This window comes from Melopsittacus undulatus, chromosome 20 (assembly GCF_012275295.1).
Source record: "Melopsittacus undulatus isolate bMelUnd1 chromosome 20, bMelUnd1.mat.Z, whole genome shotgun sequence".
Classification (NCBI taxonomy): domain Eukaryota; kingdom Metazoa; phylum Chordata; class Aves; order Psittaciformes; family Psittaculidae; genus Melopsittacus; species Melopsittacus undulatus.
In genome coordinates, this window is record NC_047546.1 from 1,842,083 (window position 1) to 1,858,545 (window position 16,463).

The 16,463-nt window shown below is 62.7% G+C and overlaps 1 protein-coding gene and 1 non-coding gene across 2 annotated transcripts; both read right to left on the reverse strand.

The window, feature by feature from the left end:
- Positions 1-991: 991 nt before the first annotated feature.
- On the reverse strand, positions 992-15,169 carry NPR1 (natriuretic peptide receptor 1). Its single transcript, XM_034071091.1, has 21 exons — positions 14,462-15,169; positions 11,613-11,812; positions 10,431-10,544; positions 10,046-10,181; positions 9,555-9,646; positions 9,342-9,477; positions 9,183-9,267; positions 8,611-8,731; positions 8,023-8,097; positions 7,857-7,934; positions 7,424-7,528; positions 7,140-7,211; positions 6,896-7,055; positions 6,083-6,238; positions 4,986-5,154; positions 4,592-4,738; positions 3,740-3,932; positions 3,158-3,332; positions 2,606-2,704; positions 1,981-2,072; positions 992-1,191 (listed from the first exon to the last, which is right to left on the reverse strand). Exons 1-21 carry the CDS (start codon positions 15,138-15,140, stop codon positions 1,129-1,131), a joined length of 3,147 nt encoding a protein of 1,048 aa, XP_033926982.1. The 5' UTR covers positions 15,141-15,169; the 3' UTR covers positions 992-1,128.
- A 618-nt stretch (positions 15,170-15,787) lies between these two features.
- Positions 15,788-15,859, reverse strand: TRNAM-CAU (transfer RNA methionine (anticodon CAU)). Its single transcript has one exon. It is a non-coding gene; the product is annotated as a tRNA-Met (tRNA).
- Between the last annotated feature and the right edge of the window lie 604 nt (positions 15,860-16,463).

A 16,463-nucleotide genomic window follows, 5' to 3' on the forward strand; every position in this document is an offset into this window, starting at 1 on the left:
ATGGGGTTATGGGGATATGGGGTTATAGGGCTATGGGGTTATAGGGTTATAGGGCTATGGGGGGGACACAGCCCCTATGGGGGGGCCCCGGAAGGCATCGGGAGAGCACCGTGGGGCCTGCGGGAAGAGGAAGAGCAGCCCGGCCGGAAGAGCCCGCCCCCTCCCGGCCCGCTGGCCAATCAGAGAAGGGATAGGGCAGGGAGTGACGGGTGATTGGCTGGCTTTAGAGGGGCGGGATTAGATGGGGTGCAGCCAATGGGAGTTGAGGAGGCGGGGATAAGGGTGAGTGGGAGGCCAATGGTGTGTGAGGGGCGGGGCTTTGGGGAGATGGGAGGCTCCGCCCCTTGTGCGGGAGGCGAATGGGACCCGATGTGGGGCGCAGGGATGTGGGGCACAGGGATGTGGGGCACAAGGATGTGGGGTGCAGGGATGTGGGGTGCAGGGATGTGGGGCACAAGGATGTGGGGCGCAGGGATGTGGGGCACAGGGATGTGGGGCACAAGGATGTGGGGTGCAGGGATGTGGGGTGCAGGGATGTGGGGCACAAGGATGTGGGGTGCAGGGATGTGGGGTGCAGGGATGTGGGGCACAAGGATGTGGGGCGCAGGGATGTGGGGCACAGGGATGTGGGGCGCAGGGATGTGGGGCTCAGGGATGTGGGGCGCAGGGATGTGGGGCGCAGGGATGTGGGGTGCAGGGATGTGGGGCGCAGGGATGTGGGGCACAAGGATGTGGGGCGCAGGGATGTGGGGTGCAGGGATGTGGGGTGCAGGATGGCACCCCCGTTGTGGGGCTCAGGACTGACCCCATCACCCTTTGTCCACATCACCTTTATTATTAAATCAGAGCTCTCGTGACCCCCCCCCTCAGCCCCAAGCTCCGCCCCCACCCCCCCCAGCCCTGGACCCCCCCTCCTCCGGTGCCCGAGCCCGAGAGGGTCCCCCCCGGAGCAGCTGGGGTGTATTGGGGCGCATTGGGGTGCACTGGGATGCATTGGGGTCCATTGGGGTTCATTGGGGTGCATTGGGATGTATTGGGGTGCATTAGGTTGCATTGAGGACGGAGGGGGGGGCTCGGATGTGCTCCCTGGTGCAGCCCCCCCCGGGGTCCGGGTGCTGCTGTGGGGGGTCAGCCCCGGGTGCTGCCCCCCCGCTCCCCCAGCAGCCAATAGGTCCTGAGCTTCCCCTTGCCCTGTGGGGAGGGGGCGTCAGACAAGGGGGGGGCCAGGGAGCCCATGGCCCCGCAGGGATGAGGATGGGGATGGGGATGGGGATGGGGATGGGGATGGGGATGGGATGGGAATGGGGATGGGATGGGAATGGGGATGGGGATGGGATGGGGATGGGGATGGGATGGGGATGGGATGGGGATGGGGATGGGGATGGGATGGGGATGGGGATGGGGATGGGATGGGGATGGGGATGGGATGGGGATGGGATGGGGATGGGATGGGGATGGGGATGGGATAGGGATGGGGATGGGGATGGGGATGGGGATGGGGATGGAGATGGGGATGGGATGGGGATGGGGATGGGATGGGGATGGGGATGGGGATGGGGATGGGGATGGGGATGGGGATGGGAATGGGGATGGGATGGGAATGGGGATGGGGATGGGATGGGGATGGGGATGGGATGGGGATGGGATGGGGATGGGATGGGGATGGGGATGGGATAGGGATGGGGATGGGGATGGGGATGGGGATGGGGATGGGGATGGGATGGGGATGGGGATGGGGATGGGGATGGGGATGGGGATGGGATGGGGATGGGGATGAGGATGGGGATGGGGATGGGATGGGATGGGGATGGGATGGGATGGGATGGGGATGGGGATGGGGATGGGATGGGGATGGGATGGGGATGAGGATGAGGAGGGGGGTGGGGATGGGATGGGATGGGGATGGGGATCGGATGGGGATGGGGTTGGGGATGGGGATGGGGATGAGGATGAGGATGAGGAGGGGGGGGCAGCCCCCACCTTCATCTCCACGTCCCCCCGCAGCTCCAGCTCGAAGCAGCCGAACTCCTCCAGCACAGCCTTGGTCACAGCAGAGATGTGGATCTTGAGGGCTGGGGGAGCAGCGGCACCCATGGGTTCCCATCAGCACCTATAGGTGCCCATCAGATCCCATGGGTGCCCATCAGCACCTATAGGTGCCCATCAGCTCCCATGGGTGCCCATCAGCTCCCATGGGTGCCCATCAGTGCCTATAGGTGCCCATCAGCTCCCATGGGTGCCCATCAGTGCCCATAGGTGCCCATCAGCTCCCATGGGTGCCCATCAGCGCCTATAGGTGCCCATCAGCTCCCATGGGTGCCCATCAGCACCTACAGGTGCCCATCAGCTCCCATGGGTGCCCATCAGCTCCCATGGGTGCCCATCAGCACCTATAGGTGCCCATCAGATCCCATGGATGCTCATCAGCACCTATAGGTGCCCATCAGCTCCCATGGGTGCCCGTCAGATCCCATGGGTGCCCATCAGCTCCAATGGGTGCCCAAAGCACCTACAGGTCCCCATCAGCACCCATGGGTGCCCATCATCTCCCCTGGGTGCCCATCAGCACCTACAGGTCCCCATCAGCACCCATGGGTGCCCTCACCTTCCCCATTGGACTCCATGCGCGAGGCCGTGTTCACCGTGTCCCCGAACAGGCAGTATCGGGGCATCTTGAGCCCCACAACCCCGGCACAGACGGGTCCTGGGGGGCAGGAGTCAGCACCCCCCATAGCGCCCACCCCACAGCTGCCCCCTTGACCTCTGTGGGTGCTATGGCCCTGTCCCCATCCCCATTGACCCCCATGGGTACCACATCTCCATCCCCACTGACCCCTCATGGCTTCCATGTGCCCATCCCATATGGGTCTCACATCCCCATCGACCCACATGGGTTCCCCATCCCAATCCCCACTGACCCCCCCATGGCTCCCCCATCCCCATTGCTCCCCATGAGTCCCCCATCCCCCTTACCGCCCATGGACCCCCCATCCCCATTGAACCCCATGCGTCCCTCATCCCCATTGCCTCCCATGGCTCCCCCATCCCCATTGCCCCCCATGAGTCCCCCATCCCCATTGCCCCCCATAGGCCCCCCCATCCCCATTGCCCCCCATTGCTCCCCCATCCCCATACACCCCCATAGCCCCCCCCTGACCCGTGTGCACCCCGATGCGCAGCTGCAGCTGCTGCTGGGGCCGGTGGCGGATGCGGAAGGAGCGGACAGCATCGAGCAGGGCCAGCGCCATCCGCGCCACCTCCGGCGCGTGCCGCGTCCCATTGCGCACCGGCAGCCCCGACACCACCATGTAGGCATCGCCAATGGTCTCCACCTGTGTACGGCAACCTCAATGTATGGGGATGGGGATGGGAATGGGATGGGATGGGGATGGGACGGGGATGGGATGGGGATGGGATGGGATGGGGATGGGGATGGGATGGGGATGGGGATGGGGATGGGGATGGGATGGGGATGGGATGGGATGGGGATGGGGATGGGATGGGATGGGGATGGGATGGGGATGGGATGGGATGGGGATGGGATGGGATGGGGATGGGATGGGGATGGGATGGGGATGGGATGGGGATGGGATGGGATGGGGATGGGATGGGGATGGGATGGGGATGGGATGGGGATGGGATGGGATGGGGATGGGATGGGGATGGGATGGGGATGGGGATGGGGATGAGGATGGGATGGGATGGGGATGGGGGGGGTACCCCATATTGTGCCCCCCACCTTGTAGACGTCGAAGTTGTCGATGATGGCATCGAAGCAGGTGTAGAGGTCGTTGAGCAGAGTCACCACCTGCATGGGGCTGCTCTGAGCCGACAGTGCCGTGAACCCCACGATGTCACTGAAGTAAATGGTGACGCTGTCGAAGGCCTCAGCTGGCACCGTCTCACCGCGCTTCAGCTGCTCTGCCACCGAGCTGTGGGGGGACATGGGGGCAATGGGGATGGGGAGACATGGGGGGCAATGGGGATGGGGGAGACATGGGGGGCAATGGGGATGGGGGAGACATGGGGGGCAATGGGGATAGGGGAGACATGGGGGGCAATGGGGATGGGGAGACATGGGGGCAATGGGGATGGGGGAGACATGGGGGGCAAGGGGGATGGGGAGACATGGGGGGCAATGGGGATGGGGGAGACATGGGGGGCAATGGGGATGGGGGAGACATGGGGGGCAATGGGGATGGGGGAGACATGGGGGCAATGGGGATGGGGGAGACATGGGGGGAAATGGGGATGGGGAGACATGGGGGCAATGGGGATGGGGGAGACATGGGGGGAAATGGGGATGGGGAGACATGGGGGGCAATGGGGATGGGGGACCCATGGGGGCAATGGGGATGGGGGCCCTATGGGGGTCCTTGTGGTCCACAGCCCCCCCCAAGGCATCCCCAGCCATGCAGGGGTGCTCAGATGCACCCATCAGCAGCTCCAAGCATCCATCCGTACATCCAACAACCAATCACAGCAGCTCCAAGCACCCATCACAGCAGATCCAACCCCACCATCTCCCACCTCCCATCCCCATCTCCCATCTCCACCCCCCCCACCCCCCCCACCCCACCCCCCCCCTCACCGCGGCAGTATCTGATAGAGCAGCTCCTCCGCCTTGCGCTTCTCCTCCAGGTACGCCTGGGTGCGCTCGTCCACCAGCTCCTCCAGGTTGTTCGCGTACTGCTCCATGCGGGACAGCAGGTTGTCCAGGATGTTGCTGCTGCTCCCCCTGCGGGCAGGGGCTCAGCACCCGGCAAGGATGGAGCCCAGCGGGGGGGGGCTCAGCACCCGGCAAGGATGGAGCCCAGCGGGGGGGGCTCAGCACCCGGCAAGGATGGAGCCCAGCGGGGGGGGGGGCTCAGCACCCGGCAAGGATGGAGCCCAGCGGGGGGGGGCTCAGCACCCGGCAAGGATGGAGCCCAGCGGGGGGGGCTCAGCACCCGGCAAGGATGGAGCCCAGCGGGGGGGGCCGGTACCTGTTGAAGCGCCGCAGATGCACCTTGATGTGGGTGAAGTCCGGACGCTCCGAGGGGTCCTCGGACCAGCAGAGCCGCATCAGACCCCCCAGCTCCTCCTGTGGGTACCCGAGGGGGGACGAGGGGCGGAACAAGGGGCGCTCCCCGCTCTTCACACGCTCGATGATCTCTGGGGGAGGCAGAGGTCAGAGGGAGGGGGATGCATGGGGATACAAGCATCCATGGGGATCTGAGCATCCGTGGGGATCTGAGCATCCATTGGGGTATCCAAGCATCCATTGGGGATTCAAGCATCCATGGGGATCTGAGCATCCATTGGGGTATCCAAGCATCCATTGGGATCTGAGCATCCATTGGGATTTGAGCATCCATTGGGGTATCCAAGCATCCATTGGGGATCTGAGCATCCATTGGGATTTGAGCATCCATTGGGGATTCAAGTATCCATTGGGGATTCAAGCATCCATTGGGGATTCAAGCATCCATTGGGGATACAAGCATCCGTGGAGATCTGAGCATCCATTGGGGTATCCAAGCATCCATTGGGGATCTGAGCATCCATTGGGATTTGAGCATCCATTGGGGATTCAAGCATCCATGGGGATCTGAGCATCCATTGGGGATCTGAGCATCCGTGGGGATCTGAGCATCCATTAGGGATCCAAGCACCCATTGGGGGAATCCAAGCATCTATTGGGGGATCCAAGCACCCATTGGGGGGATCCAAGCATCCATGGGGGAATCCAAGCATCTATTGGGGGATCCAAGCACCCATTGGGGGGATCCAAGCATCCATGGGGGAATCCAAGCATCCATGGGGGAATCCAAGCATCCATGGGCGATCCAAGCCCCCATCAGTAGATCCAAGCACCCATCAGCTCATCCAGTAACCCATCAACTGGTCCAGCACCCATTGGCAGGTCCAAAACCCCATCAGAGCAGCTCCAAGCACCCATCACAACAGGTCCCAGCCCCCATCAGAAGGTCCCAGCCCCCATCAGGAGGCCCCAGCCCCCATCAGGAGGTCCCAGCCCCCATCAGGAGGTCCCAGCCCCCATCAGGAGGCCCCAGCCCCCATCACCTCCTCCCACCCCAACCTTTGGGGCTGAGCTCCATCCCCTCCACATAGAAGACCCCATTGCGCAGGGCGATCTCCTGCAGGATGATCCCGAAGCTGTAGACATCTCCCTTCTGGGTACCACGGGTCGGGGGTGACTCCATCCTCAGGAGCTCTGGTGCTGTCCACAGCTTCTCTGTGCCGGCACCGAGAGGGGAATGAGGGCGAGCGCGGACTGGGATGGGGATGGGGATGGGGATGGGATGGGGATGGGATGGGATGGGATGGGGATGGGAATGGGGATGGGGATGGGGATGGGATGGGGATGGGATGGGATGGGGATGGGGATGGGGATGGGGATGGGATGGGATGGGGATGGGGATGGGGATGGGGATGGGATGGGGATGGGATGGGGATGGGATGGGGATGGGGATGGGGATGGGATGGGGATGGGATGGGGATGGGGATGGGATGGGGATGGGGATGGGAATGGGATGGGGATGGGGATGGGAATGGGATGGGGATGGGATGGGGATGGGATGGGATGGGGATGGGATGGGGATTGGGATGGGATGGGATGGGGATGGGGATGGGGATGGGATGGGATGGGGATGGGGATGGGGATGGGGATGGGGATGGGGATGGGATGGGGATGGGGATGGGGATGGGGATGGGATGGGGATGGGGATGGGGATGGGGATGGGATGGGAATGGGGATGGGGATGGGATGGGGATGGGATGGGGATGGGATGGGGATGGGGATGGGGATGGGGATGGGATGGGGATGGGATGGGGATGGGGATGGGGATGGGATGGGGATGGGGATGGGGATGGGGATGAGATGGGTGCTCACTGGCGAACAGTGCATGGGTGTCCTCCCCATCCGGGGGCAGGCGGAAGCTCTCCAGCCCATAGTCAGTGATCTTGAGCACGAAGCGACTGTCCACCACACAGTTGGAGGACTTGAGGTTGCCATGGGAGACGATGACTCCGCTGTGCAGGAATTGCATCCCCTTTGGGGGGGGGGAATGGCTCAGGTTGTTCCCGACGGTGGGAATGGGGATGTGGGGATGTGGGGATCCCCCCTCCTCCCTCACCTTGACAATGTCATGGGTGAGGGAATAGCGGAACATCCAGTCCAATGTGATGCTCTCGTTCTCCAGGATGTCCTGAGGACCACAGCATTGCCATGGATTGAGGCAGGATGGGACCAGGATCCATCCACCCACCACAGGCACCCAGAGAGCAGCTCCAGCAACCTCAATGGGTGCTGGATACAGCAGCCCCAGCCTCAATGGATGCTGAATGGAGCATCCCAAACCCCAATGGGTGCTGGATGGAGCATCCCCATCCCCGCTGGGTGCAGGTGGTCCTGGGGTACCTGCAGGCTGCCCCGGGGGCAGTACTCGGTCAGGATGCAGATGTTGGGGGGGTCAGTGCAGGCACCAATGAACCGGGTGAGATGCTCGTTCTGGACATCCCTCATCTATGGGATGGGAGCAGGGGCTGGGACCGGCCCCATGCCCCCCCCCAGGACCCCCAGCAGGGGCTGGGACCGGCCCCATGCCCCCCCCAGGACCCCAGCAGGGGCTGGGACCCCCCATGCCCCCCCCAGGACCCCCAGCAGGGGCTGGGACCCCCCATGCCCCCCCCAGGACCCCAGCAGGGGCTGGGACCCCCCATGCCCCCCCCAGGACCCCCAGCAGGGGCTGGGACCGGCCCCATGCCCCCCCCAGGACCCCAGCAGGGGCTGGGACCCCCCATGCCCCCCCCCCGGACCCCCCCATGCCCCCCATGCCATTGGCTTCACCTACGTGCTTGAGCTCGAACAGGACCTTGCGCGTCAGCTCAATGCGCTTGCGGTTCAGGTGCTTCACGGCCACCAGGTTACCCTAAGGGACACAAAGGGGGGGGAGGGCAGCAGGGATCCCATATCCCTGCTCAGGATGGGATGGAGCAGCCTGACCCCATTGGTGGTACCTTGTAATAGGCTGTCTTGGCATAGACCTGGAACTGCCCCTCCGTGGTCATCAGGGAGCCGTAGTTGGAGCCCCTCTGGATGGGGGGGGACATGGGATGAGCCCTGTCCCTGCTCCCCATAACCTCCAACCCCGATCCCATCACCTCCAAACCCTGATCCCATCACCTCCAAACCCCAATCCCATCACCTCCATCCCTGATCCCATCACCTCCATCCCCAATCCCATCACCTCCAAACCCCAATCCCATCACCTCCAAACCCTGATCCCATCACCTCCATCCCCAATCCCATCACCTCCAAACCCCAATCCCATCACCTCCAAACCCCGATCCCATCACCTCCAAACCCCAATCCCATCACCTCCATCCCTGATCCCATCACCTCCATCCCCAATCCCATCACCTCCAAACCCCAATCCCATCACCTCCAAACCCCGATCCCATCACCTCCAAACCCTGATCCCATCACCTCCAAACCCTGATCCCATCACCTCCATCCCTGATCCCATCACCTCCATCCCCGATCCCATCACCTCCATCCCTGTTCCCATCCCCTCCATCCCTGTTCCCATCCCCTCCATCCCTCACCAGGGACAAGGTCAGTTTGCTGCCTGCGCTCCGGAGATGCTTCTCCAAGCTGCTCATCTGCACATCCTCCCATCGGATCCTCCACAGCTCAGCCGCCAGCTCCTTCTCCAGCGCCAGCTTCCTGCCCCATGGAAGCATCCCCATGAGCTCCCCCCCATCCCCGTCCATCCCCTATAACACCCACCTATAGATGAAGAAGGAGGTGATGGTGATGGCCGAGCCCCCCCCCCCCCCCCCATCCCCATCCATCCCCTATAGCAACACCCACCTATAGATGAAGAAGGAGGTGATGGTGATGGCCGAGCCCCCCCCCCCCCCCATCCCATTCCATCCCCTATAACACCCACCTATAGATGAAGAAGGAGGTGATGGTGATGGCCGAGACCCCCCCCCCATCCCATTCCATCCCCTATAGCAACACCCACCTATAGATGAAGAAGGAGGTGATGGTGATGGCCGAGCCCCCCCCCCCCCCGGTCCATCCCCTATAACACCCACCTATAGATGAAGAAGGAGGTGATGGTGATGGCCGAGACCCCCCCCCCCCCCGGTCCATCCCCTATAACACCCACCTATAGATGAAGAAGGAGGTGATGGTGATGGCCAAGAGGATGATGCTGACCACAAGGGACAGGACCTCCAGGGTGGACAAGCTGCCTGCAGGGTGACAGGAGCCCGATGGGTGCCCAGGATGGGGGGTCCCATGTGTCCCCCCCATGGACACATCTCACCTTTATGGCACTGGGGGTCACTGTTGTCAAAGCCACAGGGGGGGACATCGGACGGGACCACGTTCCCTGGCCAATGGATGGCTCTGCCTGGCACCATCTGCAGCTCCTTGGTGGTGCCGTTGTAGTTGGCCACGATCTGATGGGAGGAGGGGGAAGCGGTGGGCAGAGGTCCCGGTTATCCCATGGGAATGGTGATCCCGGCACTGGGCTCACCTGGAAGTCCCCGAGCTCAGGGTCCATGTCCCATAGGGAATAATCGCTCTCCCGGTCACCGTTCTCGTCGATCTTCAGGAAGCCGGTGACGCCTGAGGGGACATGGGGGAGGCAGGGATGGAGGGGGATGGGATGGGATGGGATGGGATGGGATGGGATGGGATGGGGATGGGATGGGATGGAACAGGATGGGATGAGATGGTATGGGATGGTATGGGATGGAATGGGATGGGATGGGGATGGGATGGGATGGAATGGGGATAGGATGGGGATGGGATGGGGATGGGATGGGATGGGAAGGGAAGGGATGGGGATGAGATGGGATGGGATGGGAAGGGATGGGATGGGATGAGATGGGATGGGGATGGGATGAGATGGGATGGGATGAGATGGGATGGGGATGGGATGGGATGGAATGGAATGGGATGGGAAGGGATGGGATGGGATGGGATGGAATGGGATGGGATGGGAAGGGAAGAGATGGCACCCACCATAGAAGGTGCGGTTCCACATCTGGCGGGTGACGGCTGAGGCGTTGCTGATGGAGCCTCCACGCTCCAGCGTCTCATTGAGGGCCTGTGCATAGAGCAGGACCCCATCGTGGAAGGCAGCAGCAATGAAGTTCATCTGGGGGCATGGGGACAGCTTGGGATGGGGAACAGCTTCAGCTCCATCCCGAGTCCCCATGTCCCCATGTCCCCATCTCCATCCCATGGCCCTCTGCAGCTCCAGCAGCTCCATCTCCATCCCATGTCCCATCTTCATCCCATACCCCCCCAGCTCCATCCCACATCCCTCTGCAGCTCCATCTCCACCCTGTATGATTTGTCCCTTATCCCAGTTCCCTTCCCCCCCATTCCCATCCCTGTATCCCACCAAGCCATCCTTCATGGAGAAGTTGAAGTGGTCCATGGCCTCCTCCTTCAGCCGCGCCAGGAAGGGCTGGTACTCAGGGTTTGTGGGCTCCTTGTAGGTGATGATGGTGACAGCCTTGGAAGGGGAGAGGGGATGGAGATGGGACATGGGGCAATCAATGGCATCCCCTTCCGAGTGAGCAGCACACATTGCATTGGGATGCTCACACAGGATGGGTACCAGTATCACACAGGATGGGTACCAGTGTCACACATGATGGGTACCAGTGTCACACATGACGGGTACTGGTGTCACACATGATAGGTACCGGTGTCACACATGATGGGTACCAGTATCACACAGGATGGGTACCAGTGTCACACATGATGGGTACCAGTGTCACACATGATGGGTACCAGTGTCACACATGATGGGTACCAGTATCACACAGGATGGGTACCAGTATCACACATGACGGGTACTGGTGTCACACATGATAGGTACCGGTGTCACACATGATGGGTACCAGTATCACACAGGATGGGTACCGGTATCACACATGACAGGTACCAGTATCACACCCATGACAGGTACCGGTGTCACACAGGATGGGTACCGGTGTCACACAGGATGGGTACCAGTATCACCCATGACAGGTACCAGTATCACGCACATGACAGGTACCAGTATCACCCATGACAGGTACCAGTATCACACCCATGACAGGTACCAGTATCACCCATGACCGGTACCAGTATCACCCCTGACAGGTACCAGTATCACCCATGACAGGCACCAGTATCACCCCTGACAGGTACCAGTATCACCCATGACAGGCACCAGTATCACCCATGACAGGTACCAGTATCACCCATGACAGGTACCAGTATCACCCATGACCGGTACCAGTATCACCCCTGACAGGTACCAGTATCACCCATGACAGGCACCAGTATCACCCCTGACAGGTACCAGTATCACCCATGACAGGCACCAGTATCACCCATGACAGGTACCAGTATCACCCATGACAGGTACCAGTATCACCCATGACAGGCACCAGTATCACCCCTGACAGGTACCAGTATCACCCATGACAGGCACCAGTATCACCCATGACAGGTACCAGTATCACCCATGACCGGTACCAGTATCACCCATGACCGGTACCAGTATCACCCATGACAGGCACCAGTATCACACCTGGAAGGCCCTGCGTGCGGCCGCATCGTGCCTGTCCCCTCTCCTCCATGGCCGCTGGGGCTCAGGGAACTGGGTCCCCTGCAGGCTGACCCCAAACGTGTCGATGTAGAAGAAGACGAAGTCCCCACGTGTGAGCCCCTCGTGCTCTGCCTGCAGCAGCAGCTCCCGCAGCGTGTCCGGGGCACAGCACACGTACACCACTGGGGGGAGCAGGCACCCTGAGACCCCACAGCCCTGAGACCCCACAGCCCTGAGACCCCACAGCCCTGAGACCCCATAGCCCTGAGACCCCACAGCCCTGAGACCCCACAGCCCTGAGACTCCATAGCCCTGAGACCCCATAGCCCTGAGACCCCACAGCCCTGAGACCCCACAGCCCTGCCCCAGGCAGCCCTGAGACCCCACAGCCCTGAGACCCCACAGCCCTGAGACCCCACAGCCCTGAGACTCCATAGCCCTGAGACCCCACAGCCCTGAAACCCCACAGCCCTGCCCCAGACAGCCTGAGACCCCACAGCCCTGAGACCCCACAGCTCTGAGACCCCACAGCCCTGCCCTAGACAGCCTGAGACCCCACAGCCCTGAGACCCCACAGCCCTGCCCGAGCACCCTGAGACCCCACAGCCCTGCCCTAGACAGCCTGAGACCCCACAGCCCTGAGACCCCATAGCCCTGAGACCCCACAGCCCTGAGACCCCACAGCCCTGCCCTGGGCACCCTGAGACCCCACAGCCCTGAGACCCAACAGCCCTGAGACCCCACAGCCCTGCCCCAGGCAGCCCTGAGACCCCACAGCCCTGAGTCCCCACAGCTCTGCCCGAGCACCCTGAGACCCCACAGCCCTGCCCTAGACAGCCTGAGACCCCACAGCCCTGCCCGGACACCCTGAGACCCCACAGCCCTGAGACCCCACAGCCCTGAGACCCCACAGCCCTGCCCCAGGCACCCTGAGACCCCACAGCCCTGCCCGGGCACCCTGAGACCCCACAGCCCTGCCCCAGACAGCCTGAGACCCCACAGCCCTGCCTATGGCAATGGGGACATCCCCATCCCTGCCTATGCAATGGGGACATCCCCATCCCTGCCTGTGGCAATGGGGACATCCCCATCCCTGCCTGTGGCAACTGAGGACATCCCTGTGTCCATCCCCCTGCTCCATCCTATGTCCTGCAGCAGCTCCAGCTCCATCCCATGTCGCAGCTCCATTCCCTGTTCCCATGTCCCAGCTCTATCCCATGTCCCCAGCTCCATTCCATGTCTCCATGTCCCAGCTCCATTCCATGTCCCTCAGCAGCTCCAGCTCTATCCCATGTCCCAGCTCCATCCCATGTCGCAGCTCCATTCCCTGTTCCCATGTCCCAGCTCCATCCCATGTCCCTCAGCACTTCCAGCTCTATCCCATGCCCCAGCTCTATCCCATGTTCCCATGTTCCAGCTCTATCCCATGTTCCCATGTCCCAGCTCCATCCCATGTCCCTCAGCACTTCCAGCTCTATCCCATGTCCCAGCTCTATCCCATGTTCCCATGTCCCAGCTCTATCCCATGTCCCAGCTCTATCCCATGTCCCAGCTCCATTCCATATCCCCATGTCCCAGCTCTATCCCATGTCCCTCAGCAGCTCCAGCTCCATTCCATGTCCCTGTTCCCATGTCCCAGCTCCATCCCATGCCCCAGCTCCATCCCATGTCCCAGCTCCATGTCCCTGTTCCCATGTCCCAGCTCCATGTCCCTGTTCCCATGCCCCAGCTCCATCCCATGTCCCAGCTCCATGTCCCTGTTCCCATGTACCAGCTCCATGTCCCTGTTCCCATGTCCCAGCTCCATCCCATGCCCCAGCTCCATCCCATGTCCCAGCTCCATGTCCCTGTTCCCGTGTCCCAGCCCCATCCCACATCCATCCCTGTCCCCCCCCCACGCCCCCATCCCAGTGGCTGCCCTTGGGCTGTGCCTGTGCCGGGAGGGGCCCCAACCCCCCCCCCCTGCCGGTGCCCCCCCCATGCCCATTGCAGGTTTCCTGTTTTCCTGACTCCGCTTCCTCCTCCCGGGGCCCGATCCTGGCAGAGCCTGACCCTGACCATGGAGCGACCCCCTCCTGCCCCCCCCCCCCCCCCCCCACGGATCCATTGGCACCAATGGGACCGCAGCGAACTGCTTTGGGGGGGGGGGGGGGGTTCCGGCCGTAACCCCCCCCCCCCCCCCAGCGCAGCCCCCATTGGGAGCAAGCAGGGGAAGCTGGGGCCGGCCGGATGGCACCCACCCAGCGCCAGCGCCGCCGGCACCACCCGTTGGCTCCGGCTGGGACGGATGGGAATGGGAATGGGAATGGGGATGGGGATGGGAATGGGGATGGGAATGGGAATATGGACGGGAATGGGAATAGGGATGGGAATGGAATGGGAATAGGGACGGGAATGGGGATGGGAATAGGGATGGGAATTGGGTGAGAATAGGGATGGGAATGGGGATGGGAACGTAATGGGATGGAAATAGGGATGCAAATGGGAATGGAATGGGAACAGGGATAGGAATGGGGTGGGAATAGGGATGGGAATGGAAATGGGGATGGGAATGGGGTGAGGATAGGGATGGGAATGGAAATGGGGATGGGAATGGGAATGGGGATAGGGACAGGAATGGGAACGGGAATGGGAATAGGGTTAGGAACGGGAATAGGGATAGGAATGGGGATGGGAATGGGGATGGCACAGGAGCCGGTGCCCGCACTCATCATCTCCCAGCGGGTCACAACCCGGGGTGAGGGCAGCCCCTTCAGCCGCCCACACCCCCACCCCGTGCGCCCACCCCACACCCCCTTACCCCCCATCCCCATCCAGCTCCGAGCACCCACCGCGTCCCTTGTGCTTGATCTCCTGGATGATGAAGGAGAAGTTCCCCCCCCCTCGGAACACCACGTCCAGCACGCTCAGGTTGCGCAGGGTGGGCAGCTGCACATAGAGCCCCTCGGCGGCGAAGAAATAGGGTCGATCATCCATCTTCTCATCCCAATACACCAGCAGCGCCCTGCGGGTCCAGTTGAAGCGGCGGTGGAGCTGCACCCCCAGTTCACCCAGTTTGCGGTGACTGGGACCGGCTCTGGTGGTGAGCCCGAACTGCTCCCGTTTGTCGTCGAAGCCGTGAGCCTCGGCCCCGGCCGTCACCAGCGGCAGTCGCCAGTGGCTAGTGAAACGGGCGACCGGAGCCGCCGTGTACACACAGCCGGGCCCGAGGAAGGCTGCGGGATGATGGGCGAGCTGCAGATCGACGGCGGCCAACGGAGCGGCCATCTCGGAGCAGACTCCGTGGCCGTCCTCGCTGCTCCCGAACACCCAGCGCAGCTGGAAGCCGGGCAGGAGGTCGGGACGGGCGTTAACGGCGGCCACGGCCAAGCGGACGGCAGGGCCCACGCGTGGCCAAGCCCAGGGGTAGCTGAGGTTCCGCTCCGGTAACACCACGGCCAAGGTCAGCGCCGTTGCGGCCGCCGCCGGCACCGGGACCGCACCGCAGAGCGCGGCCACGACCGCGAGCATCGCCCCACGGAGAAGGACTTCGGGAGTCGTTGTTGTCCCCCCCCCGCGGCACAATGGGGCTGAGCCCTTCCTTCCCCCCCCCCCCCCCCCCCCGGTGTGACACAACGGGGCCGTTATCATCCACACCGAGATTAACTCCTTCCTGTCCGCCCCGGCGAGGGCTGCGGGATGGAGCCGCCCCGTGGTGGGTGCGGGAATACCACCTGTGGGGTGGGAATGGGGGAAAGGGGGAGTTTAGGGATGCGGGGGGGGGGGAATGGGGAACGCCACTGGAATGGGCACCTGCGGAAAAGGGGGGCGGAGAGCTCACAAACTCGCCCCATGGAGCCGCTCCAGCGCCGCCCCGTCGGGGTTCAATGGGGCTCGGACCCCCCCGATCCCCATCCTTAGGGGTGCCCCACGGGGAGGGGAGTGTGGGGCGATGCTGCTCCGGTCCCCCTGGACGTGACGGGGGTTTGGGGACACGGGACGGGGACGGGGGCACCGCGGCCGTCCAGGGACGATCCTAACGCAGCGTGCCCCATAAGGGGGCAATGGGGCGGGTTGAGCGGAGCGGGGGAGCACTGAGGGAGCGACAGAAGCGGAGGCAAAATGAATGTCATTAATTAAAGTGTTAATGAAGGGGAAAAGGAAGGAGCAAAAGGAGATAGCAGAGGATGGTTTCGATCCATCGACCTCTGGGTTATGGGCCCAGCACGCTTCCGCTGCGCCACTCTGCTCGCTGCTACCGAAGCCTCTAGCACCCTATAAGTAGCTACTCCGCCTTTGCGCATGCGCACCAAGCCCCTGCCCCATTCATGTCTATTGTACGCCCACCAGTGGCCACCCGAGGGACAGCTCCCTCCCCCCCCCCCCCCCCCCCCCCCTTTGATCGACATCCCCTTGAGCCAATAGCGTGACAGCTCGTCCCGGCAGTGGGCGGGCCCATATGGGCGCCAGCCAATAGGCGGGGTGGTTGGGATTCCCCCCCCGTTAAGAGGATGAAGTTGGTTCTTGTCTTCCTTTATCCCTTTAGGTTCCGGCCCTCTGTGCCCCACATATCCCCATTGGTTTCTATGGCCTGAGGAAGCTGTTGTAAACCTGCCCCCCCAACCCCATGTGTGCTGGTTTGGGGTAACCAGGGGCAAGGAGTGCACTGGGGATGCTCTTGGTTCCATAATGAACCCCAAATAGGTCTCATTGTGGGGAGTCTGTGTTACCTGGGATGCAGGGGGGTAACAACCCAACCAGTGCCCCCCCCGACCCCAGTTCCTTGTCACACAAACCCACTCCCAACCCCATTCCATTGGATGGCACCACAAGGATGGTGCCAACCCAGCCCCA